General features: G+C 53.7%; 7 protein-coding genes across 7 annotated transcripts; 5 read left to right on the top strand and 2 right to left on the bottom strand.

Moving 5' to 3' along the window:
• Positions 1-304: 304 nt before the first annotated feature.
• Positions 305-2485, top strand: N0V96_003700 (uncharacterized protein; the record flags this gene model as incomplete). Its single annotated transcript, XM_053190648.2, has 1 exon — positions 305-2485. One exon carries the CDS (start codon positions 305-307, stop codon positions 2483-2485), a length of 2181 nt encoding a protein of 726 aa, XP_053052057.2.
• Positions 2486-2754: 269 nt separating this feature from the next.
• HIS3 (imidazoleglycerol-phosphate dehydratase) lies at positions 2755-3538 on the bottom strand (the record flags this gene model as incomplete). Its single annotated transcript, XM_053190649.2, has 2 exons — positions 2755-3167; positions 3265-3538. The coding sequence occupies 2 exons, from the start codon at positions 3536-3538 to the stop codon at positions 2755-2757; spliced, it is 687 nt and encodes a 228-aa protein (XP_053052058.1).
• A 724-nt stretch (positions 3539-4262) lies between these two features.
• N0V96_003698 (uncharacterized protein) lies at positions 4263-5566 on the top strand (the record flags this gene model as incomplete). Its single annotated transcript, XM_065756916.1, has 3 exons — positions 4263-4309; positions 4374-4650; positions 5102-5566. 3 exons carry the CDS (start codon positions 4263-4265, stop codon positions 5564-5566), a joined length of 789 nt encoding a protein of 262 aa, XP_065614683.1.
• Positions 5567-5840: 274 nt separating this feature from the next.
• N0V96_003697 (uncharacterized protein) lies at positions 5841-7664 on the bottom strand (the record flags this gene model as incomplete). The annotated part of the gene is made up of 3 exons (XM_065756915.1): positions 5841-7009; positions 7068-7319; positions 7379-7664. 3 exons carry the CDS (start codon positions 7662-7664, stop codon positions 5841-5843), a joined length of 1707 nt encoding a protein of 568 aa, XP_065614682.1.
• A 3044-nt stretch (positions 7665-10708) lies between these two features.
• Positions 10709-11534, top strand: N0V96_003696 (uncharacterized protein; the record flags this gene model as incomplete). Its single annotated transcript, XM_065756914.1, has 2 exons — positions 10709-11234; positions 11308-11534. The coding sequence occupies 2 exons, from the start codon at positions 10709-10711 to the stop codon at positions 11532-11534; spliced, it is 753 nt and encodes a 250-aa protein (XP_065614681.1).
• Positions 11535-13751: 2217 nt separating this feature from the next.
• N0V96_003695 (uncharacterized protein) lies at positions 13752-15926 on the top strand (the record flags this gene model as incomplete). Its single annotated transcript, XM_065756913.1, has 4 exons — positions 13752-13887; positions 14023-14038; positions 14472-15704; positions 15866-15926. 4 exons carry the CDS (start codon positions 13752-13754, stop codon positions 15924-15926), a joined length of 1446 nt encoding a protein of 481 aa, XP_065614680.1.
• Positions 15927-18728: 2802 nt separating this feature from the next.
• N0V96_003694 (uncharacterized protein) lies at positions 18729-20166 on the top strand (the record flags this gene model as incomplete). Its single annotated transcript, XM_065756912.1, has 4 exons — positions 18729-18984; positions 19043-19124; positions 19177-19328; positions 19379-20166. 4 exons carry the CDS (start codon positions 18729-18731, stop codon positions 20164-20166), a joined length of 1278 nt encoding a protein of 425 aa, XP_065614679.1.
• Between the last annotated feature and the right edge of the window lie 375 nt (positions 20167-20541).

The following is a 20541-nucleotide window of genomic DNA, read 5'->3' as shown; positions in this document are numbered from 1 at the left end:
ACAAAGACATTGGATGCAGTGTGCACACGGTGACTAAGCACGGTGTGGGACCAGGGGACGAACCACGGACGCGCCGTCCGTATGCGGTAACAAAGTAAACAACTGAGAACCACATCTGTTCGCCGCGGTCAGATCACCAAAAACTGCACAACTAATTAATACCTGACCCGCCGGGACATGAGCGCATGTGATGTGATCTCGTCTGTCGGACTCCGCCCAACCTCAAACACCATTGATCCGCGCGCATATATCTACTGGCACAACCAGCTTCCTCCACCGATAAGAAGCCCACAAGCAACCTAGGATGTTGGGCTGGGTTCTTAGACGAGGGTTGGAGGGCGCGTCGGGGGGAAACAGAGCAAACGCAGGCGCAGGTAAGAAGGCCCAGCCAGATCAAACCTTCTTTCCCGCCGCATCGCACGGCTTTTCTGACCTCACAGCAGACGACACAACACAGATTGAGCAACCAGATACGCCCGCGCCCGTCTTTGCCGCCCGCGCACTCAAAAGCGCCATCTTTGGAACACCCGCGAGACCTGACGACGACAATACTGCCAGCATGGCGCGTCGCAAGGACGAAGACGACTCTGATGCCGAGTCCCGAACCCCGATGAAGCAACCTCAAGGAATTCTTCTCACCCCAGGAACCGGAACATCTCGGCGGAAGCGTGTGTCGTTCGGACACGATGTGCTGGACAATAAGAAGGTCGAAAACAGAAAGGGCAAAGAAGTAGACACCGATGAACGACCTGGGAGGTTTCCAGACAGTTTTGCAGACACAACCAGCGACTCCGCAAGCAAGCGCACCAAATTGACCGAAACAATGGAGAATTCACGACGCAACAAAGGAGCTTCAAGCTCGCGGGAGAAGAGCCAGACGCGGACCACCTCAGCCAGGAGTGATGATGCTGAGGACGAATGGGAGGAAGCCGACGATGACCAATGCATGCACGATATCACAATGGACCTTAATGAGCCCCATTCGCGGTCGGGCAAGTACTGGAAGTCGGAATTCGAACAATATCACCAGGACGCTAAAGCCGAGATGGAGAAATTGCTCAAGTACAAACAGCTTGCCAAGTCGTACGCCAAGATGAAGGACGCCGAGGCTATCGACCTCAACGCCAAACTCAGGGAGGAGCAAGAGAAGGCCGCCAAGATGGAGAAGAAGATCTCCGAAATGGCGGCGCAGATTGCCGCGAAGCAGCGAGCAAGCGGGGAAGAGAGAGACAATCCCCAGCTTATCAAAGACTTAGCAAAACAGACTGCCGTGGCTGTTGAGTACCGGACGCAGGTGCAGGAACTAGCTGCCCTGTTGGAGAACCGCGAAACCGGCGAAGACGAAGAAGGGGACGCACGAAGCAGGCGTCGGCGGCAGGCTGCCTCACCACGAACACACAAGACCTTGCTCGAGGCCCAGCGAGAGTTGAGAAAGGCTCGAACACAAGTCAAGGAGAATGGGCAGCTACGGGAGGAAGTCGAACGGCTAAAGTCCGATCTCCTGTTTGCAGAGCAACGAGCAAACAAGCTCGCCGAAGAAAACAAACGACTTGCCGAGCAACAACCATCACAGAGCAAGGAACAAGGCAAAGACGCCGCGATATCGGGGAAGCGTGTGGACGAGCTAGAGGCTGCGATTCGCAAGAAAGACGATGAATTACGCAAGTTGAAGTCGGAGTTTGAGAATTACAGGACGGACGCCGAAGCCACGCAAGAAGATACGCGGCGCATCTTGGAGAAGGCAACGGAGAAGATCAACGAGCTCAAAAGGGAAAACAAGACTCTCAAAGCAGGAACAGCCGATGTGCCGAAGACGAAGAACGGCACTGCTCCCTCTGAACGTGAGCCCGTTGCCAAGGAACACCGCACTCAAGAGACTGACCGCTTTACTGCGGATCATAAAAGCCGCAAAACTTCAACCGAGGCAGGCCGCCGGAGCTTCGACCTAGTAGAATCACTAGGTAAGAAGCTCAACGAGCCAAAGTCTCAAAACCTTCGGGACAAGTATCAGCGAGACGCCGACTCCCTCAGCTCAGACGACGAGCCGCCCGCGAGAGAGCCACCGAGGCGCCCCCAGTCCGAAATCTTCTCGAACCGCGTCAGCCTGGACAAGCCCAAGTGGCGGCCTTTCATCCCAAGGTCCCCTCGCAACAGAGAATACTTAGGTTCTGACCTGAACGATCGCATCGTCACCTCGAGCGAGGTTCCGACAGGCAGCACGCCGGCACCTCGACACAGGTTCTCCAGCAAGGACAAGGACGCACCAATTGATCTGCTGCAGGATCGTTTTGCTCGGCTAGGGGGACCGGGCGAGCCCGATGTTGAGGCCAGCACCATGCTGGCAGCAAACATGTCAAAGAGCACATTACCACCGCAGAGACGGGCAGCAGCCATCGCGCGAATAGAACAGAGAAAGGCCGACAAGAGGCGCGCAGCGTCGGGCCAAAGCAATAACAAGGAGAACATGCGACCACAGCGCTCATGATGTTAATTTGCATGGTGGGCTGGTTTACGTTCTTCCGCCCTTTAGTGTTTATGGCGTTTTAGTTGGAGGGATATGATTCAGGCATTATTGTACGAGTAGTCTTTTTTGACCACCAAAGATGATAGCATGGAGTTTGGCGGGGGTATCATATCAACTCGGATTATTCAAACGATTCCAAGAAACCTCTCTCTCGCAGGCTGTGTGTTCCCCATGATTTGCTTTTGTTTTACCGTGTTTTTTTCTGTCTTTTTTCTTCTTTTACCCATTCCTTATGCGCTCAAGGTTCCCTTGGTGCTAGGCACCTCGCCCTCCTTACCAGCGACGCGGCTAGTGGCCATCTTGACGGCGACGGCGAGGGCCTTGAAGGCGCTCTCTGCGCGGTGATGGTCGTTTTCGCCGCGGAGGCAGTCGACGTGGAGGGTGATTCTGGCGCCCTGGGCGAAGCTCTGCAGGCAGTGGGGGATCATCTCGCAGGACAGGTCGCCAATCTTTTCGCGGCGGAGGCCGAGCTCGACGACGCTGTAGGGCCGGTTGGAGAGGTCGACGACGGCGCGGGAGAGGGCCTCGTCGAGGGGCGCGTAGGCGTAGCCGAAGCGGGCGAGGCCGGTTGCGCTGCCGAGGGCGGCGGCGAAGGCGTAGCCGAGGGCTATGCAGACGTCTTCTGCTGTGTGGTGGTCATCGACTATAGAGGGTAAGGTGTTAGGTGTAAGTCTGCATGGACGGGCTTTCCTTGTCCTTTGTGCCAGTGTCCTTGCGTCACTGTTTCTGGGGAAACGAACTGTGAAGGTCGCCCTTGCAGGCGATGGCCAGACTCCAGCCGGCGTGCTTGGAGAGGGCGTGGAGCATGTGGTCGAGGAAGCCGATGCCCGTGTTGACGCTGATGGTCTGGGACTTGCTTGCCTGGGAGGCGTGTTCGGTGACGGCCGCGGTGAGCCTCTCGTCGGTGTCTGGGGGGAATGCCCCGCCGTCGAGGTTGAGGGCCATCTGGATCTTTGTCTCGTTGGTGTCGCGCGCGAGGGCGGCCCATCTGGGCGGGTGAGATGTTGTAGACATGGCTGGTGTGTGAATAGGTCGTATATGACTGAGAACAGGGGTGATATGTCAAGAATTGGTACAAAGATCGAGGGAATGTCGCAAGTGTATTGAATATCTTCGAGGTTGAATTGGGACTTTTTTTTGTTAGTCACTAATCGCTATCAATGCGCGCCGTGTGTCGGAGCTGCCAGTGGCGGGGAGGGGCAGACCTCAGATGAGGTGGGGCATTGCCCAATCACCACCCTTCAACTGTCAGCGATTGCTGCCGCCATCAAACAGAAAGTAGGTAAGGTACTGGTAGGTAAGGAAGATATTACCTAAGGTAAGTAAATCGTACCCGACCGCATTCCCCAATTTTCACCGCTTGGGGGGCCAGGCCCACCCGAAGCAATGGAGCTCCAGCGGCAGAAAAAAAAAGAATTGAAAAGCGCAGAGGCAGGAACGCTTCTTTGTCCTTCCAGCTTTCCCCCAGCTCGCCCCCAAAAAGGAGAGGACACGGGTCAGGAAAAGAGCATAGGTGACCAACACCAACACATCAGCGCTGCAGCCTGGTGTCTGATTGGTCACGTCTTTCCTCTCCCGCAACACCTGCAGATAAATAGTGCAGCCTGGCCAATTTGCTAGCTGCCTTGCCATCTGCAACATCACCACATTCTCTCGTTTGCTTCAACGACTTCTCACTTACCTGCCTTTTCAACGCACTGGAACACACAGCTTGCTTGCTTGCTGGACATTGAAAGACATGTCCGAGTTCCTCGATGCCTACTGGCAGGCGCCGCCTGTTGCAAGGTAAGCACAGCTCATCCCTCTCACCTTGCTCTCTTCCTCAGCCTTGCTGACTCGTCTTCAACAGAACATTTGCAACAGCCGCGTTCGTCACCTCTCTTTCTGTTCTCCTGGGCGTCGCAAATGGATACTGGTTCATCTTCATGCCCCAGTTCCTCTTCCAGATCCCGCCTCAGATTTGGCGTCTCGGGACCAACTTCCTGCTCACCGGCCCCCAGCTCGGGTTGCTCTTTGACACGTACTTCCTGTACCACTACCTCACGGCGCTCGAGGTCGGCAACCCCAGGTTCGCTAGGCGCGAGGATGTCATCTGGTATCTCATGTTCGTGTGCACTGTCATTACGGTAAGTTGCTATTGTCGCTGCTTCGACAGTCCGCCCAAAACCATGCTATTTCCCTCTTAGAAAACTTCCTCCATTATACACAATGCCCATACGAGAGGAACATCTCTTCCTCTCTTGCTATACACACAACTCTCTTGCACCTCATATTATCTGCCCGCACAGTGGAATCCCACAGCTGTCAGCGGTTCCTGGAAATGAGGAAGATTACCCTCACGGCGCGACCCGTCCTCTTTCGCTTTAGGGACGTGGCTTGTGGCGTGGGCATGGTGGGATGTCTTATGGATGGCTCGTGCAACCTCACAATGTTGCTCGAGTGGTTTTCTTAGCGCCCTACATATCTTCACCCAATCTCTGGGTTTTTTGTTCCTCTTGTTCACTGTTTATACCATTATCATGACCAATATCAATCATACAGCTTCGGCCCAAAGGAGCATGCGCTAATATCGCACAGGCACTCTGCACCTACCTCATGGGCGGAGGAGCCTTCCTGCCGGCTTTGATTCTCGCCATGTGCCGTACCGTCACCCAAGACCAGCGTGGGATGAAGGCCAACTTTTACTTCGTCACCATCCCCGCCCAGCTCACCCCGTTCTGCATGATGCTCGTGTCGTTGCTGTTCCCCGGCGGATACTACACCGCCATGCTCCAGCTCATGGGCTTCCTGGCCGCTCACCTCTACGATTTCCTGTCCCGGGTGTGGCCCGAGTTCAGCGGAGGCAGCAACTTGATCCCTACGCCCGGCTTCCTGTCTCGTCTTGTACAGACGCCTCGCTTTAATCAGCGTGGATACGGAACTGCTGTTCGCGGCGGTGGTGGCTCCGCCCAAAGTTCGGGAAGCAGCACCGGTGTATCTCAGGGCGGCGGTGTATTGCCCGAGTCGTGGAGGACGAGAGGACCCGGTAGACGTCTGGGTTGAATTCACAGGCCATGATAATCGTTGTACGATAGACATAATCAATGATGAACATTGTATTTGTTCCATGACCCTTTCGATCACTTTGAATACCTGACGGCGCAGGCTCACACGCTAGGTATAAACATACAGATTACCGGCCCCATCCCAAAAAAAAAACTCCATGATATCAAAAATAGAGAATTGTCCTCCTTTCCGTACAATCCTTGGTATACCACCGATTGTTCCCCTGCGCCATTATCAGGACACATTACCCACTACCCCAAATCATAGTTTTTTATCCGTACAGAGTGCTCTTGCCGCTCCGAATCGGCATATCACCTTCGTACTCTTCAGGGTTGACCTGCACCGGCACCTGGTGCGATATTATCGCCGACCGGCCCGCGAGCGGCTCGTCCCTGAACCTCTCCTCGTGGAAGGTCAAGGGTTCCGAGATTTGCATCTCATTCGTCCTCTCGCCGCGGTCCGCTATCGGCGTGGCGCCTTGGACTGTGATGGAGGGCGGGGAGTATTGCTTCGGCACGCGGATCCGCGGTACCGAGGGGAGGGAGATGGAGGGTATCCGCGCCGACATCTTCCTCGAAGGTTTCCCCGGAGGCGGAGGCGGAATGTTGATCACCTTTGGTGTGTTGTTGTTGGTGGTTGTAGTATAAGACGCGGACCCTTGCGACCGAGCGGGCGACGGTGTCCGGGATACGGCGCGGGGTGGTGGTCTGATGGTGGAGAGGGGATCCTCTGCTGCGCTGAGGTACGTCTGCAAGGCGTACGAGTCTGGCGTGTTGGTCTTGCGCGGGATCGGCGGCGTCGGGGTCGGCGTGCTGCGGTTCGACTGCCGGCTCATGGCGCGGGGGATGTAGGCCGGGTGCGTCGGTAAGGCACTGCTGGGGCCGTGGTGGCCCGAGTGCGGGTCATAGTTGTAGTGGGATATCTCGCGGCCGGCCTGGACTTCCTGCTCTAGCCTGTCGTAGTACTCTGCGTTGTTGTTGAAGCTGTTGTTATTGCTGCTCGCGATGATGTTCTTTTCCTGGAGCTCATAGTTGTACGAGTTGATGGAGGAGGATTTCTTGTGGTCCCCGCCGCCGATGGGGAGGTAGGCCCCGTTGCTGGTCGCGGTGAAGGAGCTGCCGTTGCTTCTTGGGGGTAGTTGTTGATGGTGGTAGTGGAGGGAGGTCCCCTCGTGCTGGAGTCGTTGTTTACGCTGCTTGCGGCAGTAGATGATGAAGAGGCAGATGGCGCCGACGAAGACGAGACCGCCGCCGACGGCGATGCCCACGATGGTGCCGAGCGTCATGGTCGTCGAGGAGGCTCCGCCGTCTCCGGGGAGCGTGGTGTTTGTTGCCGAGTCGGTGATGTTGACGATCTCTTTGGAGAAGAGCTGCCCGGTGAGCCCGATCAGACTTCCGTCCGTTGGCTTTCGTTGGCAGCCAGCCTTGAGGGCGATGAGAACTGAGGGGGGAGGTCAGCGGGTTTGTTGATGCGAATCTTCTCTTTGGATACTGCTTACAGTTTGAGAGGTAGCTCTGGTCGTCGCTGGACTGAAGACACTTCACGCAGGACCACCAGCTTGAGCTCGAAAACTTGTTCCCGTCCGCCGTGCAGTAGTCGTATGCCGTATCGGCGTCTGGCGTTGTAAGGGCGGCTGTCAGAGCGTTCTTGAGGGGCAAGCAGGCGCTGTTGATGATGCAAGGCGAGTTGATGGTGGAGATTGTGTCCGGAAAGTTGAAAAGACAGACGTCAACGGCGTAACGAACGTTGTCTATAAAGAATGTCAGACAAGACTCCCGCAAGCACCCTGTTGAGTGTTTATAATCTTACACATGAACCATGCAGCGTCGCTCTCCGGGCCCTTGGTAGCCTGGCTCTTCTGCAGACAGTTGACACAGTTCTTGAACTTGATGCCGGTGCCGCTAGAGTGGTACTGGTTGTTCTCGCATACGATGTCGGAGGAGTTGGTCCCTGACGTCGCAGTGTCGATGGCCGTCCCGTTCGTCCCACCCAGGCACAAGGCTGCACAGTCTGAGCCTGGTGTTACCTCTAGCGAGAAGGCGGCTGTGATGAGAGAGCACACAACGAGGAGACGCCGCAGGGAGAAAGTCGACATTATGATAAGGCCAGTTGAAGGCCGTCTGGGTTTTGGAGGATGGGCGTAGGAAGGGCGTCCAAGGCGGGGAGAAGGCTATAATAGCTTCTTCAACGGCATGGCATGCAATAATCTCCTCCACATGTAAGTGAATAAGGATTCACAAAGACACTGTCTACTCGGCAGAATGTATCGAGGACACGGAGTTCAAGATGAACCTTTCAAAATCCATCAAGAGACACAGCTCAAGTTTCGAGTCCGAGGGACGTATTGCAGATATACCAAAGGATAATACAGAGGTAGCATCGCGGGAGCACGGCGATCCCATGCAAGACAGGCAGGCGGCTCTACATTTGCAAGCATTCCCATTGCAGAGAGAGGGCTGGTCTATTTTGAGGGTGTGCTGTAGCGTACAGTAGTCGCCATGACTTCCAGGCTTCCAGCCGGCCGAAAGAAAAAAGCCAAAATAAAATGTAGCATCCCCAAGATGGTAAAGTGAACATGTAAGTCGTGCGTTGCTTCTCCAGATCGACCCTGGCGGGGGATTCCGAGCTGAGAATAGCACGCCGAGATGGATCAGAGTGAACATGCGGCCAATGAGACGGCGCAAAGTGCCAAAATCCTAGAAAGTTCGAGGTCAAACCCGTCGAATGAGGAGGGAGGAAACATGAACACCAGCGCCAAAACAAAGATAGATCAAGCCAGGGTCCGCAAAGATGCGAGTCGCTGACTGGTCGGGAGGCACATTTTGAGTGAGATACCTTACCTTTGAAGACGGGAAGTGGAAACGGAATGGACAGGATTGAGTGGCCTCGCAGGCGCCGGCCGGGGATGCGGCCCCCTGGCTTCATTCAACCACTTAGCGGCCGTCTTCCCGCCCGAGGGATCCATCCTTTCCGCCACCGAACTCCTCTGGCACTCTGATTAACGGCCGGGGTTGAGGGAAATCAGACCACCTAAGCTATGGCCAAGAGTCAAGACTGCCACGAGGTCGCATTTCTGAGCGGGCGGCAGTCTCCCGAGTAAGATATCTCCATTTTCTCCAAGTTCCTTCACAAGCTCGCTTGAATGACCGCTCTCACTCTTTTACCCCTCACTTCTGGTCTGTTGCCCACGTTTGGACGTCTTTCTTGGCCGGACTGGTGACAATGAGGTTCGCTCAACTCATCATCTCTTCTGGTTGGCTTATCATGGAATTGAAGTGTCCTATATTTGCTAATTCACGTAAGCCTAAGAATGCATTGAAGCCTCGCAATTGTGCTTCCCGCGTCTATCAACCAACGAGATGAAGTTCACCACAACCATATAACTGCAATCCGTTATTGCCAAAATACCTCACCTGCAATGAGTTACTGGCGCTGCCGGGCCTGACGGCAACGCAACGTCTTCCAACTCTAGGCTAGCGGTCATGCTACTGCGGACACCCACACAACGCACTTGGCTGGCTCCTATTCGCTCTGGCGTCCACCGCGGAAGTCGTCACTTGCAGCCAAATTTCCGTGAATAGAAGACAGATGTGATAGTGGCTGCATAAGCCAACCTCCGCGGGGCGAACCTCAGCAGAATGGAGCTCGGTAGCGTAGCTTCCCGCCTTCAGCAGCAGCAGCACCACCACCACCACCACCCACCAGCAACGGTGCAACATGAATTTTTTTCTGGCAGACTGACACTAACAGTCGACCGTGGAGCAGAGCTTCCGCATTTCGCGCTCAGTTCTGTCCTGTGTTGCGTCTCATTCTGTGGTGCCCATCGGCATCTTGGTTCCACCTCGATACCGTTCAAGAGAATTGAAAAGCAGACGACGTCCCGGCCCTGGAGGCTTTGGCACTTGAGATTGTTTTCCTATATTACTTTTGTCTTGATTGTTTATCTCCCGACTTGCCGTCCCTTTCTTCATCTTCAGATACCCGTTGAGCCGCTGGTTTATCACTTGCTATTCTCAGCAAGATGTAATATCGCAGCACGACTGTGTCGGTGCACGTTGGGTCCAGGACTCTTCCACAAAATGGACGCAATATGAGTTTGGCGGACTGGCTTGCCAACCTAGTCAACACTTTTTTGCACAAGATCAGCCTCTTATTTCTTACCCATTTCCGTTCATGTGATTATGTCTCGTACCCAACAATTTTTGCTGTACGGCATGGCAGTTGAGTTCATTTCCCTCCTCGGGCCCTTGCATGACTTACAAGACTCTTTGTTAGTCCAGACATGGATACTGTTGCCGATCAAGACCTTTGCAACCCGAACAAACGTCGTTTGTCAAGCCGAATCATGTTCCTACAGTATGCATGAAACCTTAACAATGTTTTGTTTCCTCAAGGAGCTTTTCACATTCCCAATAGGTCATGTCGACAAGTTGTACTTGTTGTTATCCGCGCCTTGGCTATTCTCCCTCGTGGCGCCGCCGTGGTACAACATGCGTGGTGCCCAAATTTTCAACATCCGTACGCCGCAGCCCGTATTTCTGCCTTTTTCCAAGCCTAGAACACCTTGTTCATCAACGTTCTAGAATCATTATCGGTATCGAAAGGTGAATGCTCTCCGTTAATCGGGCCGAAAGAGTTGTCAACGTCCTGCGCTACATCCCATAATCTACAGGGTGTCATCCAGACGGCAAGTCTTGCGGTGAGATCTGGAAGCTAGCCCGCTTGAGGATATTCAACGGGACACGGTGGGCAATCTAGAATCGCCAAAAGTCTCAACACAAAACCATCTAGGTAAGCACGAGCTATGCCGATTCGGTGATTTTGGAGCATGTGTGACTTTACACATCGCGTGAGTCGGTCTGTGTCTCGCAGAAAAGGAGGCCGTTTGGGTCGTACGTCCTGGAAACATGAGCAGGAAGCAATCAATCCCACTCATCAACATGATTCTTCGTTTTGCAAACTCATCCTTGACATACGACTATGAGTTCTGTTCCCACGATGCCACCGCTGTTTGCTGAAACCAGTCATCTCTATCGTGAAGACTTATAAAATGGCTCTATCTACTGCGAGCCCGAGAACCAGAGTATCTCGTGAACATCCTCAGGACATTCAAAGCACCCAAGACTCAAATTCTATACAATGGCCTTCAAATTCAGACTCTTCCTCGCCGCTCTCGCCGCCATCCAGGCGCTCGCACTCCCATCTGGGCTTCCCCAGCCCCCAAACCCCGAAGACTGGACCCTCCTCGACTTCCGACGCACCTGCGCAGAGGACCAGAGCAAATGCAGCTACAGCTTTCTCGTCTCCGAAGACGCGACAAAGGCGCCAAAGTACTGCAACTTTGACATTGACGCCGCCGGCGGGCTGCCCGCGTATCAGATAGACTTCTCGTCCCTAAAATGTCCCGGCGGACCAGAGTACACCGTCAACGGCGGCTGGGACGAGCGCGAGTTCATCACCCTGACAGTTATCAACGACGACAGGAAACTCCTGTCCTTCTTCGCCTACAGAGACGTCGATCTCTGGGCCGGCGACGGTGCCGTGCCGCAGCAGTCTACGGTGTACATCTACCCGATGCCGGCGGTCAAGCGCGAAGTTGAGACAAGGGACGAAGAGGCCAACCTGCCATACGCCTCTGCCTGGAGGATCAAGGACCTTGTCAGATGTGAGTTTGATATGTTTTGAATTAACAACTTCGGCTGGTTTTACATCAACAGTGTGTTAACAAAGTTGTGAAGATGAATTCAATCGAGGACAGCCTTACACCGATGCACTCATCATGAGGTTCGGCATCCAGGCCCTTGGAACTCCAATCGAACAGTGCCTCCTCATCATTCCCCTCTTTGAAGGTACTCGGCCGCTGGGCAAGAGCTTCTTCGACGCACCCTGCGACTACGGTGGATGGACGGCTTCTTGGGGCCACAACGAGACGACGGACGAGGCAGTCTTGTCCCTGATTAAGTAAGATATGCCTCTGTATCTTCTGGTTTTAACGGAGCTGATATTATTCTGCAGTGCAAACCATGACAGGATTGCGTACTTTGGGTACAACAATGTCAGCACCAACGTTGTTCTTGGCAGCAACGGTCCTAGACCTGTCTCACAACTTTGAGAAAATCGTTCACGAAAACTATGATTTGGCATACTAATTGATAAGATGGGGAATTCGGCGGGTAGTGTGGACTTGTCTTCTTCGATTATGCTTCGCTTCATAACTTGTTGTATCATTCACTATTGTAGAACGAGTACTTTGATCTAATGAGATTGACATGTTTAACGCGAGCGGTATCCCGCAAGCTGCGGCTTCTCCTTACATCATGAATGAGAATCGAGGATGAAGAACGCGGTTATGCCACAACCTGTGCTTAGCATCCGATTATTTTCTCACCGCTACTGCGTCTGCTTCGCATTATAACCTCGTTGGGTAACCGCAGAAAAGAAGGCAGAGCCTCTGTTAGACGCCGGAGTTGCGGACTTAGTCGCTCGAGAGTTTTCCGTACGGTTTCATTGCGCAGCTTCACTGCCCTGTAGCTTGTGGAGTGAACCCGGGTAGCGCACCCGGGTTCATCTCTGACTGGCTAAGCTACGCGCTGCCTTCTTCAATGAGAGGCTGGCACGTTGGCCGGAGGCTGCAACGCTATGTAGGACTGATGATGTAGCTGACTAGCCCGCGTAGTGGGCGAATGGGACCCTGTATGGCTTCTCCACCGATACCATAGACTCGGAAGCGGCTCTTGTCCAACCGTTGGCTTCGCTTCCTGGGATCGGCAAAGGAAACTTCTCTCAAGTGACTTGCGGTCAGGGAAAGTTGGTTGACTGTGTAGGGCGTTTAGGCGGGAACCGGAATTTGATGAGGCGGGAAACAGAGAAAATCACGCGACGGGCGTGACCAAGTCTCAGCGTAGACATCAGCCCCCCTGGGCTTATTTCGTGGACAACTCGCAGCCCCCAGCGGCAGCAAACCGGTCTCGTGCATCTGCAGTCCTCAGTCTGCAGATCACTCGCTTCTGATCTTGCTCCGCGGTTACCTCTCCCGTACTGCTCTCGTCCGTAAGAAGGTAGCACTGTGTAAGATGCGATCCACGATTCTTTGGCTCTCTAAACAAGCTGTGTTACAGATAAAGACCACGTTCTACGGATCTAGTGACATAGGGTTACCAGAGAGCTGGATCAAAGGTTTGGTTGCAAGGCTGAGAGTTTCTACCAGCTAACATCGTGAGACATGGTGAGTATTTCTCCCAGAATCAGGAGGGAAGTGAACTTTGCCAGATGCAACTTTGATAAGGCTGTCTCTCTCCTTACTTTGGGACTGTACGAGCACAGTTGGGCCCTGGAAGAGGATGCCCGACAGAGCAGTGGCCGAGAATGGCGGGACATCGTCGCATGCTCTCACAGCCAGCATAATAGGCTACCAATGGGAGACTGGAGTCCTTCATGCCGTTGGTGCTTGGTCTATCGTTATGAGCATGGGATTTGGAGTACGAGGTTGTTGTCATTGGGCAAACGCAAGGGGATAGACACCGTTGGAGGGATTGGCAACGATACGCTTACCCAAAGTGGTTAGATACAGTCCGAAAAGAGGCAAGTTCAGGTCGCTTCGCGGGGCTCAAATGGTGGGTTGGCAGCAGATGGCAGTGGACTCTACTTACTGATGGTCCGTGCTTGCGTGCTTCTGCGGGCGACCGGTTGTATAGTGACGAGCAGCTGCAGCTTGTAAGTGGCTCCTACAGATCCTTGTTCGCGGACAGCGGCAAACGTCGTTATCCCGTTGGTTGAGCTTCATCACCACCAACGCACATTAACAATTGGCTGGAGGCTCAGGAGGCACGCACTTCCACACATCTCGGCGCCTTACCCCATGGTCCCGCTGAGCCAGTCTGTTGCATTGCGACTTGTCTCCCTGCTTGCCAACTCCTAATTCCCCCGCCCTCCAAATAACTGTCGTCGCCCACGACATTTACCTGGATTAGTGTGCACTAGCCTTTTCTTCCTCGGCATGCCCCGTTCCTCGATCCTACACTCTTCCGGCATCGCGAACTCGTCTCTTGAATGTATTCGTTATACAAACTTTTCTCATTAACTTTCGTTGCGACGAGCCGTGCGACCGGTCGAGGGGTTCCTGGAGACGAGGCATCTGACTTATTCGTCGACCTGTCGTACTCGCCGTTGACACCAACCGAAGATGAGGATAGGCTGCCTTCAGTTCGCTCCCCAAGTGGGCGATATCGACAATAACCTCAACCGCGCCGACTCTGTTTTGAGCAAGGCGGATACGGACGATCTCGATCTTCTTGTACTGCCTGAGCTGGCTTTCTCAGGTTAGCTTTACCGCCTCAATCTGGGGTTTCTTTATATGCAGCGTAGATTAGCGAGCAGCCGCCCTGTACCCTTTGCACTTCTCTTACAATGGCCGAATCGAGCGCATTGTCTATCCTGGTACTGATAATCTCTAGGATACAACTTCAAGTCGTTACAGCACATTTCGCCCTTTCTCGAGCCGTCAGGCTCCGGTATTACTTCCTTGTGGGCTCGGACCACAGCCCTAAAGTACAACTGCAATGTGGTCGTTGGATATCCCGAGAAGGTCGATGTTTCGAATCAATGGCCTACGGGACCTGAATACTACAACTCCGCGATTGTAGTTAATGGAGATGGAGAGACGATCGCAAACTACCGGAAAAGTTTCCTCTACTACACAGACGAGACCTGGGCACTCGAGGGGAACAGAGGGTTTTATGAGGGTTGGATTCCCGGACTTGGAAATACCTCCATCGGCATCTGTCAGTGTACTCCTTGCTTCGTTTTTTGGAATCCTCTCACTAACCGTCACGAATTACAGGCATGGACTTGAAGTAGCTTAACTCTACAACTGATAAATGACCCTGCGCTGACCTTTGAGCAGCCCCTACAAGTTCCAAGCGCCGTGGCATGCGTTCGAATTTGCTTTTCACGTGCTCGAATATGATTCGAACTTGGTTATCATTTCGATGGCGTGGATGACTAGGGAAGATGGTCGTCTGTTCAGCCGAATGCCAAACGAACCAGACATGGATACATTGACCTACTGGGTTACCCGTCTGGAGCCTCTGATTCGGGCGGAAAACGATGAGGAAATCATTGTCGTCTTCTGTAATCGCACCGGTAACGAGGACGATGCGGTCTACGCGGGTACGAGTGCAGTCATTGGGATCCAGGGTGGCGAAGTCAAGATATACGGACTCCTCGGCCGTGGCGAAAAGGAACTCTTGGTCATTGATACCAACAATGCGCCGTACGCAAAGCTGGTATACCGTCCAGAGCCCGAGAGACCGTCTGCTGTGCACTCCGAGTTGCAACAGTCTGGAAGCAGTCCCTCGACACCAGCATCAAATGCATCAAAGGGCACGAAACAAGGCTTTTCCTCGCACACTCCAACCCAGCCAACGTCACCCCCGACCAAACCAGCTTCTGTTTCCACCTCTTCTTTTCAGTCGCCAAAGAGTCTGCCAGCGTCAAAGCAAACTAAGTCGCCGCCAGCGAAGATTCATATCCCACCTACTGATTCTTCCGCCGGAGCTCACTTTCGAGGCATCTCAGCAAAGTCCACTGAGTCCAATCTGCCGACGCCCACTGCACCGAGCCCGACGCCCATGGCAATCCGGCCAAAACTGATCATCCCACAGTCGCCTCCACTTGAACCATGGCAATCTGGAAGTCCAGTTCCGCAGAGCAGCCAGTCCACCCGCTCTGTTCAGTCGGTTTTGTCCAACCAGTCGATCGCCTCAAACCCTCGTCCACCTGAAGACAGCACCCCTTATCCCCATAGCGGTGCACCCTTGAGTGGATATCCTACAAGCAACCGCGCTGTGGACAAGAGCTTGAAGATCTACGGCGGCAGCGTCTCAATAACGCAGATGCCCTTCACTCCCATTACCCCGTTTGACGATCAGTCACCATTGGAGCCTCGCTATTTTTGGCGACCTTCTGAGACACTCTTGAAGACTCCGATGGAGTCAAAGGGTCGAAATGGAGTCGCAGAGCCGGATCACACCAGAACACAATCCTTCCACTTTCCTCCTTTCACTCAGAACGAGCCAACTGCTCGCGCGCATTCCTCAAACTCCATGCGCACAGTCGCCACTGCTGGTAGTACAAAGTCGAAAAAGGCCGCTGATCAGCCGTCAACTGAGCGGAAACGTGCCCCATCCCAGAGCTCGAAGGCACGCCACTCTAGCAAGACCCGGTCTGGAGATTCAAACAGCTCAAAAGGCGAGGGTCAAAGAAAAGAGGTCCCTAGAGGTGACTCTGCTACACCAGCCCGGCCTTCCTCGCCAAAGTCGCGCAACGCCAGTCGAACAAGAATGCTAGACCGGTCTGAGTCCGCCTTGGCACATCGCGAACAAGTCTCGCAGCAGCTGGGTTCTATCTCGCAGAGGGCAGAATCAGTCAACAGAAATCGAGCTCAGTCGGAGGAAAAGAGAACTGAAACTCCCCAGCTCGACCGACCGTCCTCCCCAAAGTCTCGCAACTGCAGCAGGAGCCGCCCAAGTGAGCATCTCTCGTCCATCCTGATTGCAGCCAGTCCGAGTATTTACCATGACGAGTACAATCGACGATCGCTCCCAGCACTGCCGGACACTCAGAACACTCAACCTCAGCGTCCGATGTCCCGAATGAACACTCGCGCAAGAACCGGTTCGATAACAGAAGCTGAGCGCGAGAACCTAAGAAATGCCCGTCCCTCTTCCAGAGCCTCGATGAGTGGAGGGCAAGTCGGGCCACGTCCCGCTTCTCGTGCGGCTAGCCGTGGCCGACAACCTGGTGCAAAGTTCTCACCGCCCAAGATGTCACCTCACGATCCTTCTCTTCCAGTAGAGCAAGCGTCTGACGAGATAGTCCGCATCGAACGTGACAGAGCAAGTTCGATCGCATCCAAGCCTCCCATCAGCTCTCCGGCTTCCGAGCCCAGCTTCGAAAGAGTAGAGGCTATTGTTTGCCCCAACTGTCCTGTTCATGGACGGCACTCTACCGGATCCGTCCCAGGGTCTGCTTTGGCGTCTTCAGAACACAGACTGTCTCCGGGTCTCATATCTGGTCGATCGGCGTCGTCCCCGGCGGCATCACATGTTCCTGAATGTGTTGTTGCCGCATCGGACAGCGCAGTAGGGAGTGATCCTGAGTTCTCAGCCACCAAGTCTCCCAAACTCAGCGACGCAACCTCTTTGGCTGAGACGATTGAGACGGTATCAAGCTCCGGTCGATCGCCATCTACACCACTGTTCGAACCCAAGACTCCGCGCGCCATGGTCATCATTCGTGATGTCGAGTCTTTCGGCGTTGAGGGAAAAGGTTTCTCAGACTTGGCGGGTAATTTTTCTGATTTGATTTGCACCGATAGAACTGTCGGCCCAACAGCAGATGGACCACAAGTCGTAGCAGCATAGATGCCTCCATCCAGAGGCATGGCTCATGCCATATTTGTTTTCGATTTTATCTATGATAGCGGGGAGTTCGGGTCTCTTTGCCAGGGGCGAAGTTCTATCATCTGCACGATAGGATATCAATGCATAATGAATAGATCGACTAGGGTGCAACGTCGACATGATATGACGGACATGGTGGATTTGGGACGGATGGTGTGCACGTTGATATTGGTTTCCCGGGTATGGGCTGACGTAGCATTCCTTACATGTACTTCTTTGTCTTGCCTCTTGAGGCCTTGCGGATATTCTTTGAGCAAATGGAAAATTCATTGATGTCTGAACATGAGATGCTCGCACTCACGAGCAGACACCGAGAGCATGCATAACCTGTCAATGTCGATATCTCTGGCCAAAATACATGAAGATGCACAACGTCATTGTCATCTCGTTGATGTGCCTGTAGTTGGCGCCTGCTAATACAGGGGGGGCTGAATCCTAGAGATTTACCTCAGAGTAAAGCTTGAGGGGCGTTTAGATGGGGTACCCGCGCTTGACTTGCATTCCGAAGGATTCGAGGCCGGGTGGTTCCGCTAGGCGGCGGTAGTGAGTCGATGATCGTGAGATGGCCGCGGTTCATACTCCGCAGGTCTATCCTGTTTGCCTGCCTTTCCCCATAACGACATGTTAAGCCTACGATCACCCAGGTCGAGGCTCAATTGATTGATTGTTCCGGTGCATATCACACCAACCACGGGAGCCAGGAACGCCTTGATTTCTTTGCTTTCAGGGCGCTAGGCCGTCCAACGGGTCTCTTCCGCCAGCAGACAAACATGCTCGACGACCAATCACTTAACGGAGAGGGGTTCCCGCCGCCCCGAATGAGGTTGCTGAAGTGTGAAATCAGACAGGGATTCTTGCATCTTAGCTCCATCGCCCATCCAGGGTTGTTGCATTCTGAGTGGCTGGGGCCGAACAGTAGTCTGCACGCCACCGTCCACCTCGGCGCTAGGAGGACGAAGCAACGAGAGAGACTGGGAGAGAGCAGGCAGATCTGTATCTCTTGCAATCCGGCCCCCGCGTCCGCCAACAACGGGAAGCCGACGGGCGGCGGTGTGTTATTGCAGACCATTGGGTTCTTGGCTACAACCAACGAGGCCCTTTCAGCTTACCGTTCGAGGCAGGTTGCGTGCTGTTCACCCGGCCTGGTGGTCGAGGAGACCAACCCAGAGGCCTACACAGTAATGGCTCTTCCCCAAGGTGTGCTGACCTCCGTGCCGCCCCAATTCTTCTGGGACCCCAATCACACGCACCAGTACGGAGTAGAACCAACGAGGTGATGAGAATGCAGAGACCTGCGCCCCTCGTCACAATCACAACCGTAACCAACTTCTCTCTCGCAAACACCGAAACACATATGAAGCTTGGTTTCGCATGGCGTCGATGTTGCTGTGACTAGTCGTCACATCGTGAAGAACCTCTTCGAGATCGTCGGATCGCGGCTTCGCTCTGAACATACAAATTTCAGGCTTCCCACCCGACGCTCAGTCTTTGCTTCAGTTTTTTGGGCTGCGAAATCCACTTCCACGCCGGAATGTAACACCAGCGGACCTCGCCCCTCATCATTCGACTTCAAGCCCGGTCAACTGCCCTTGCGCGTTGCAGTCAATCGCCCTTCCGCGGTGATCTCATTGTAGAACGTAATAAGCGAAAAGAAACACACATACACAAATCCGGCCTTTCGCTTCGTCTTTCTCAATATGAGAGTAACGACAAGCGCACTTGTGGCCGGTCTCTGGCTCGGCCGGGTGTCTGCAATCCACGTGGCTGATGGTTCACCTTGCGAGACACTCTGCGGCAACGTACTCGACTCGACGACCAAGAATGACGTTGTTTGCGACGAACACTCGTACTCCAGCAGCGCAGCTGGTTCTGTATATCAGCAGTGCATATCTTGCGAGTTGACCAGCGACTTTGCGACTGCTAGTAACCAGACAGACACACAATGGCTACTATGTAAGTGCATGTGCCACTCCTTCGAACGTGACTTTGGTACTCACACACAAATCTGCAGACAACCTTAGATACGCCGTTTCTTATTGTGTCTTCGGCTACCCAGACAACCCGGACGTCGGTTCAAGCCCGTGTCTAACAAGGTTTGTCTACCTCTGAAGCGCTGCTAAATTTACCTGCTAAGCTTCCGATTAGGACTGCGTGTGAGCCATTGCAAAACGCCATCAAGTATGGTGACTTGGCCTCCAATGCTACCGAGTATGAATACTGCGATGTATGGGACCATAACCAGGTCGCCAGCTGCTCAGCATGTCTCCGCGCAGGGAACAATAATTATCTGACCAACTGTACGTACCGCCACGGCCATGGTCTTGAAGTTCGACTGACAAGCTGCTAGTTATCACCATCTTGGATGCTGGGTGCGAACAGAAGCCGACACCCGGTACAACGGTTTCTGTGGAAGGCTCCCCTTTCTCGAAAACTCGCGTGAACATCACTGAGCCGACACCTACCAACACATATGTTTCAAACTACAACAAGGGACCCATCAGTCTAGGCGGCATTGTCGGCATCGCCATCGGAGGTGCAGTCCTGCTTCTTGCCATGGCTGGTTTCTGCATCGTATGGAACGGCAAGAGGAGACGTAGGGCGTACCTCAAGCAGCTTGAGATGAAGCAAAAGGGCCCGTCCGGATGGCCAGCGCCGTTGAACCTTGCCGGCCTCAACGGCACTCCACTGAGCCAGCGTCCGCTGCGAAGCTGGGATGACACGCCACAGAGCCAGGTGTTCCCGCGGACGTATGATGACTCTCCATTGAGCCCGCAGGGAGAGAACGCGTTTCCGAGATACTTTTCGCCGTACTCGTCTCAGTACAACAGTCCTGTCAGCGGCACTGAAGCGCCACATATGCAGTGGCCGGCCAATCAAGCAGCCCCAAGCAGTCAGCAGCAGGAGATTGGCCTGGCTTTCGGAGGCGACGATACGGAGCAAAATTGGCCTGAGGATAAGGGTAAGGGGAAACCCGAGGCCTATGAGCTGAGAGAAGTCGACGGCGACTGGGAAGCAAGGCAGAGACATGCTAGCCCACCAATCCTTCAGCATCCAGCACATCAAACATATGCAGAGCACGACTCGGCGGCGTACCAGGGAATGACTGAAGAAGAATTTAGGAGGAGGTATATTTGATCGGCGATGGAATACTTGAGAAATAATGCGAGATTTCAAAGTTGAGCTGGTGTGGCTGTCATTCGTGAGGGCAATAGGCTCATTAATTAGCGGGAGTTTGGAGTTGGAGATACCGATTGAATAACATCGGCTCGATTGCAAAGTATGCCTACTTGCAATGAACGTGAGATATCGTCATAATTGCAATTAAGTAGTTAACATCAAGATGAAGAAAGGAGAGGAAGGATAAAGAGGGATGCTTCCCGTCATTGTGATTCTTACCTAAGTTGAGCCTGTCGTCATTCGTCCCATTTCCGGCTGTGAAGGTGTCCTTGATAACGATAACAAGCCACTTTCTTTGGTCGTTCAGTACTTCCAAGTTTTCTTGCAAGACGG

This window comes from Colletotrichum fioriniae, assembly GCF_027942845.1.
Source record: "Colletotrichum fioriniae strain IMI 355084 chromosome Unknown scaffold_3, whole genome shotgun sequence".
Lineage (NCBI taxonomy): Eukaryota > Fungi > Ascomycota > Sordariomycetes > Glomerellales > Glomerellaceae > Colletotrichum > Colletotrichum fioriniae.
Note: the sequence above shows the minus strand (reverse complement) of the source record. Positions and strands in the feature narration are given on the sequence as shown.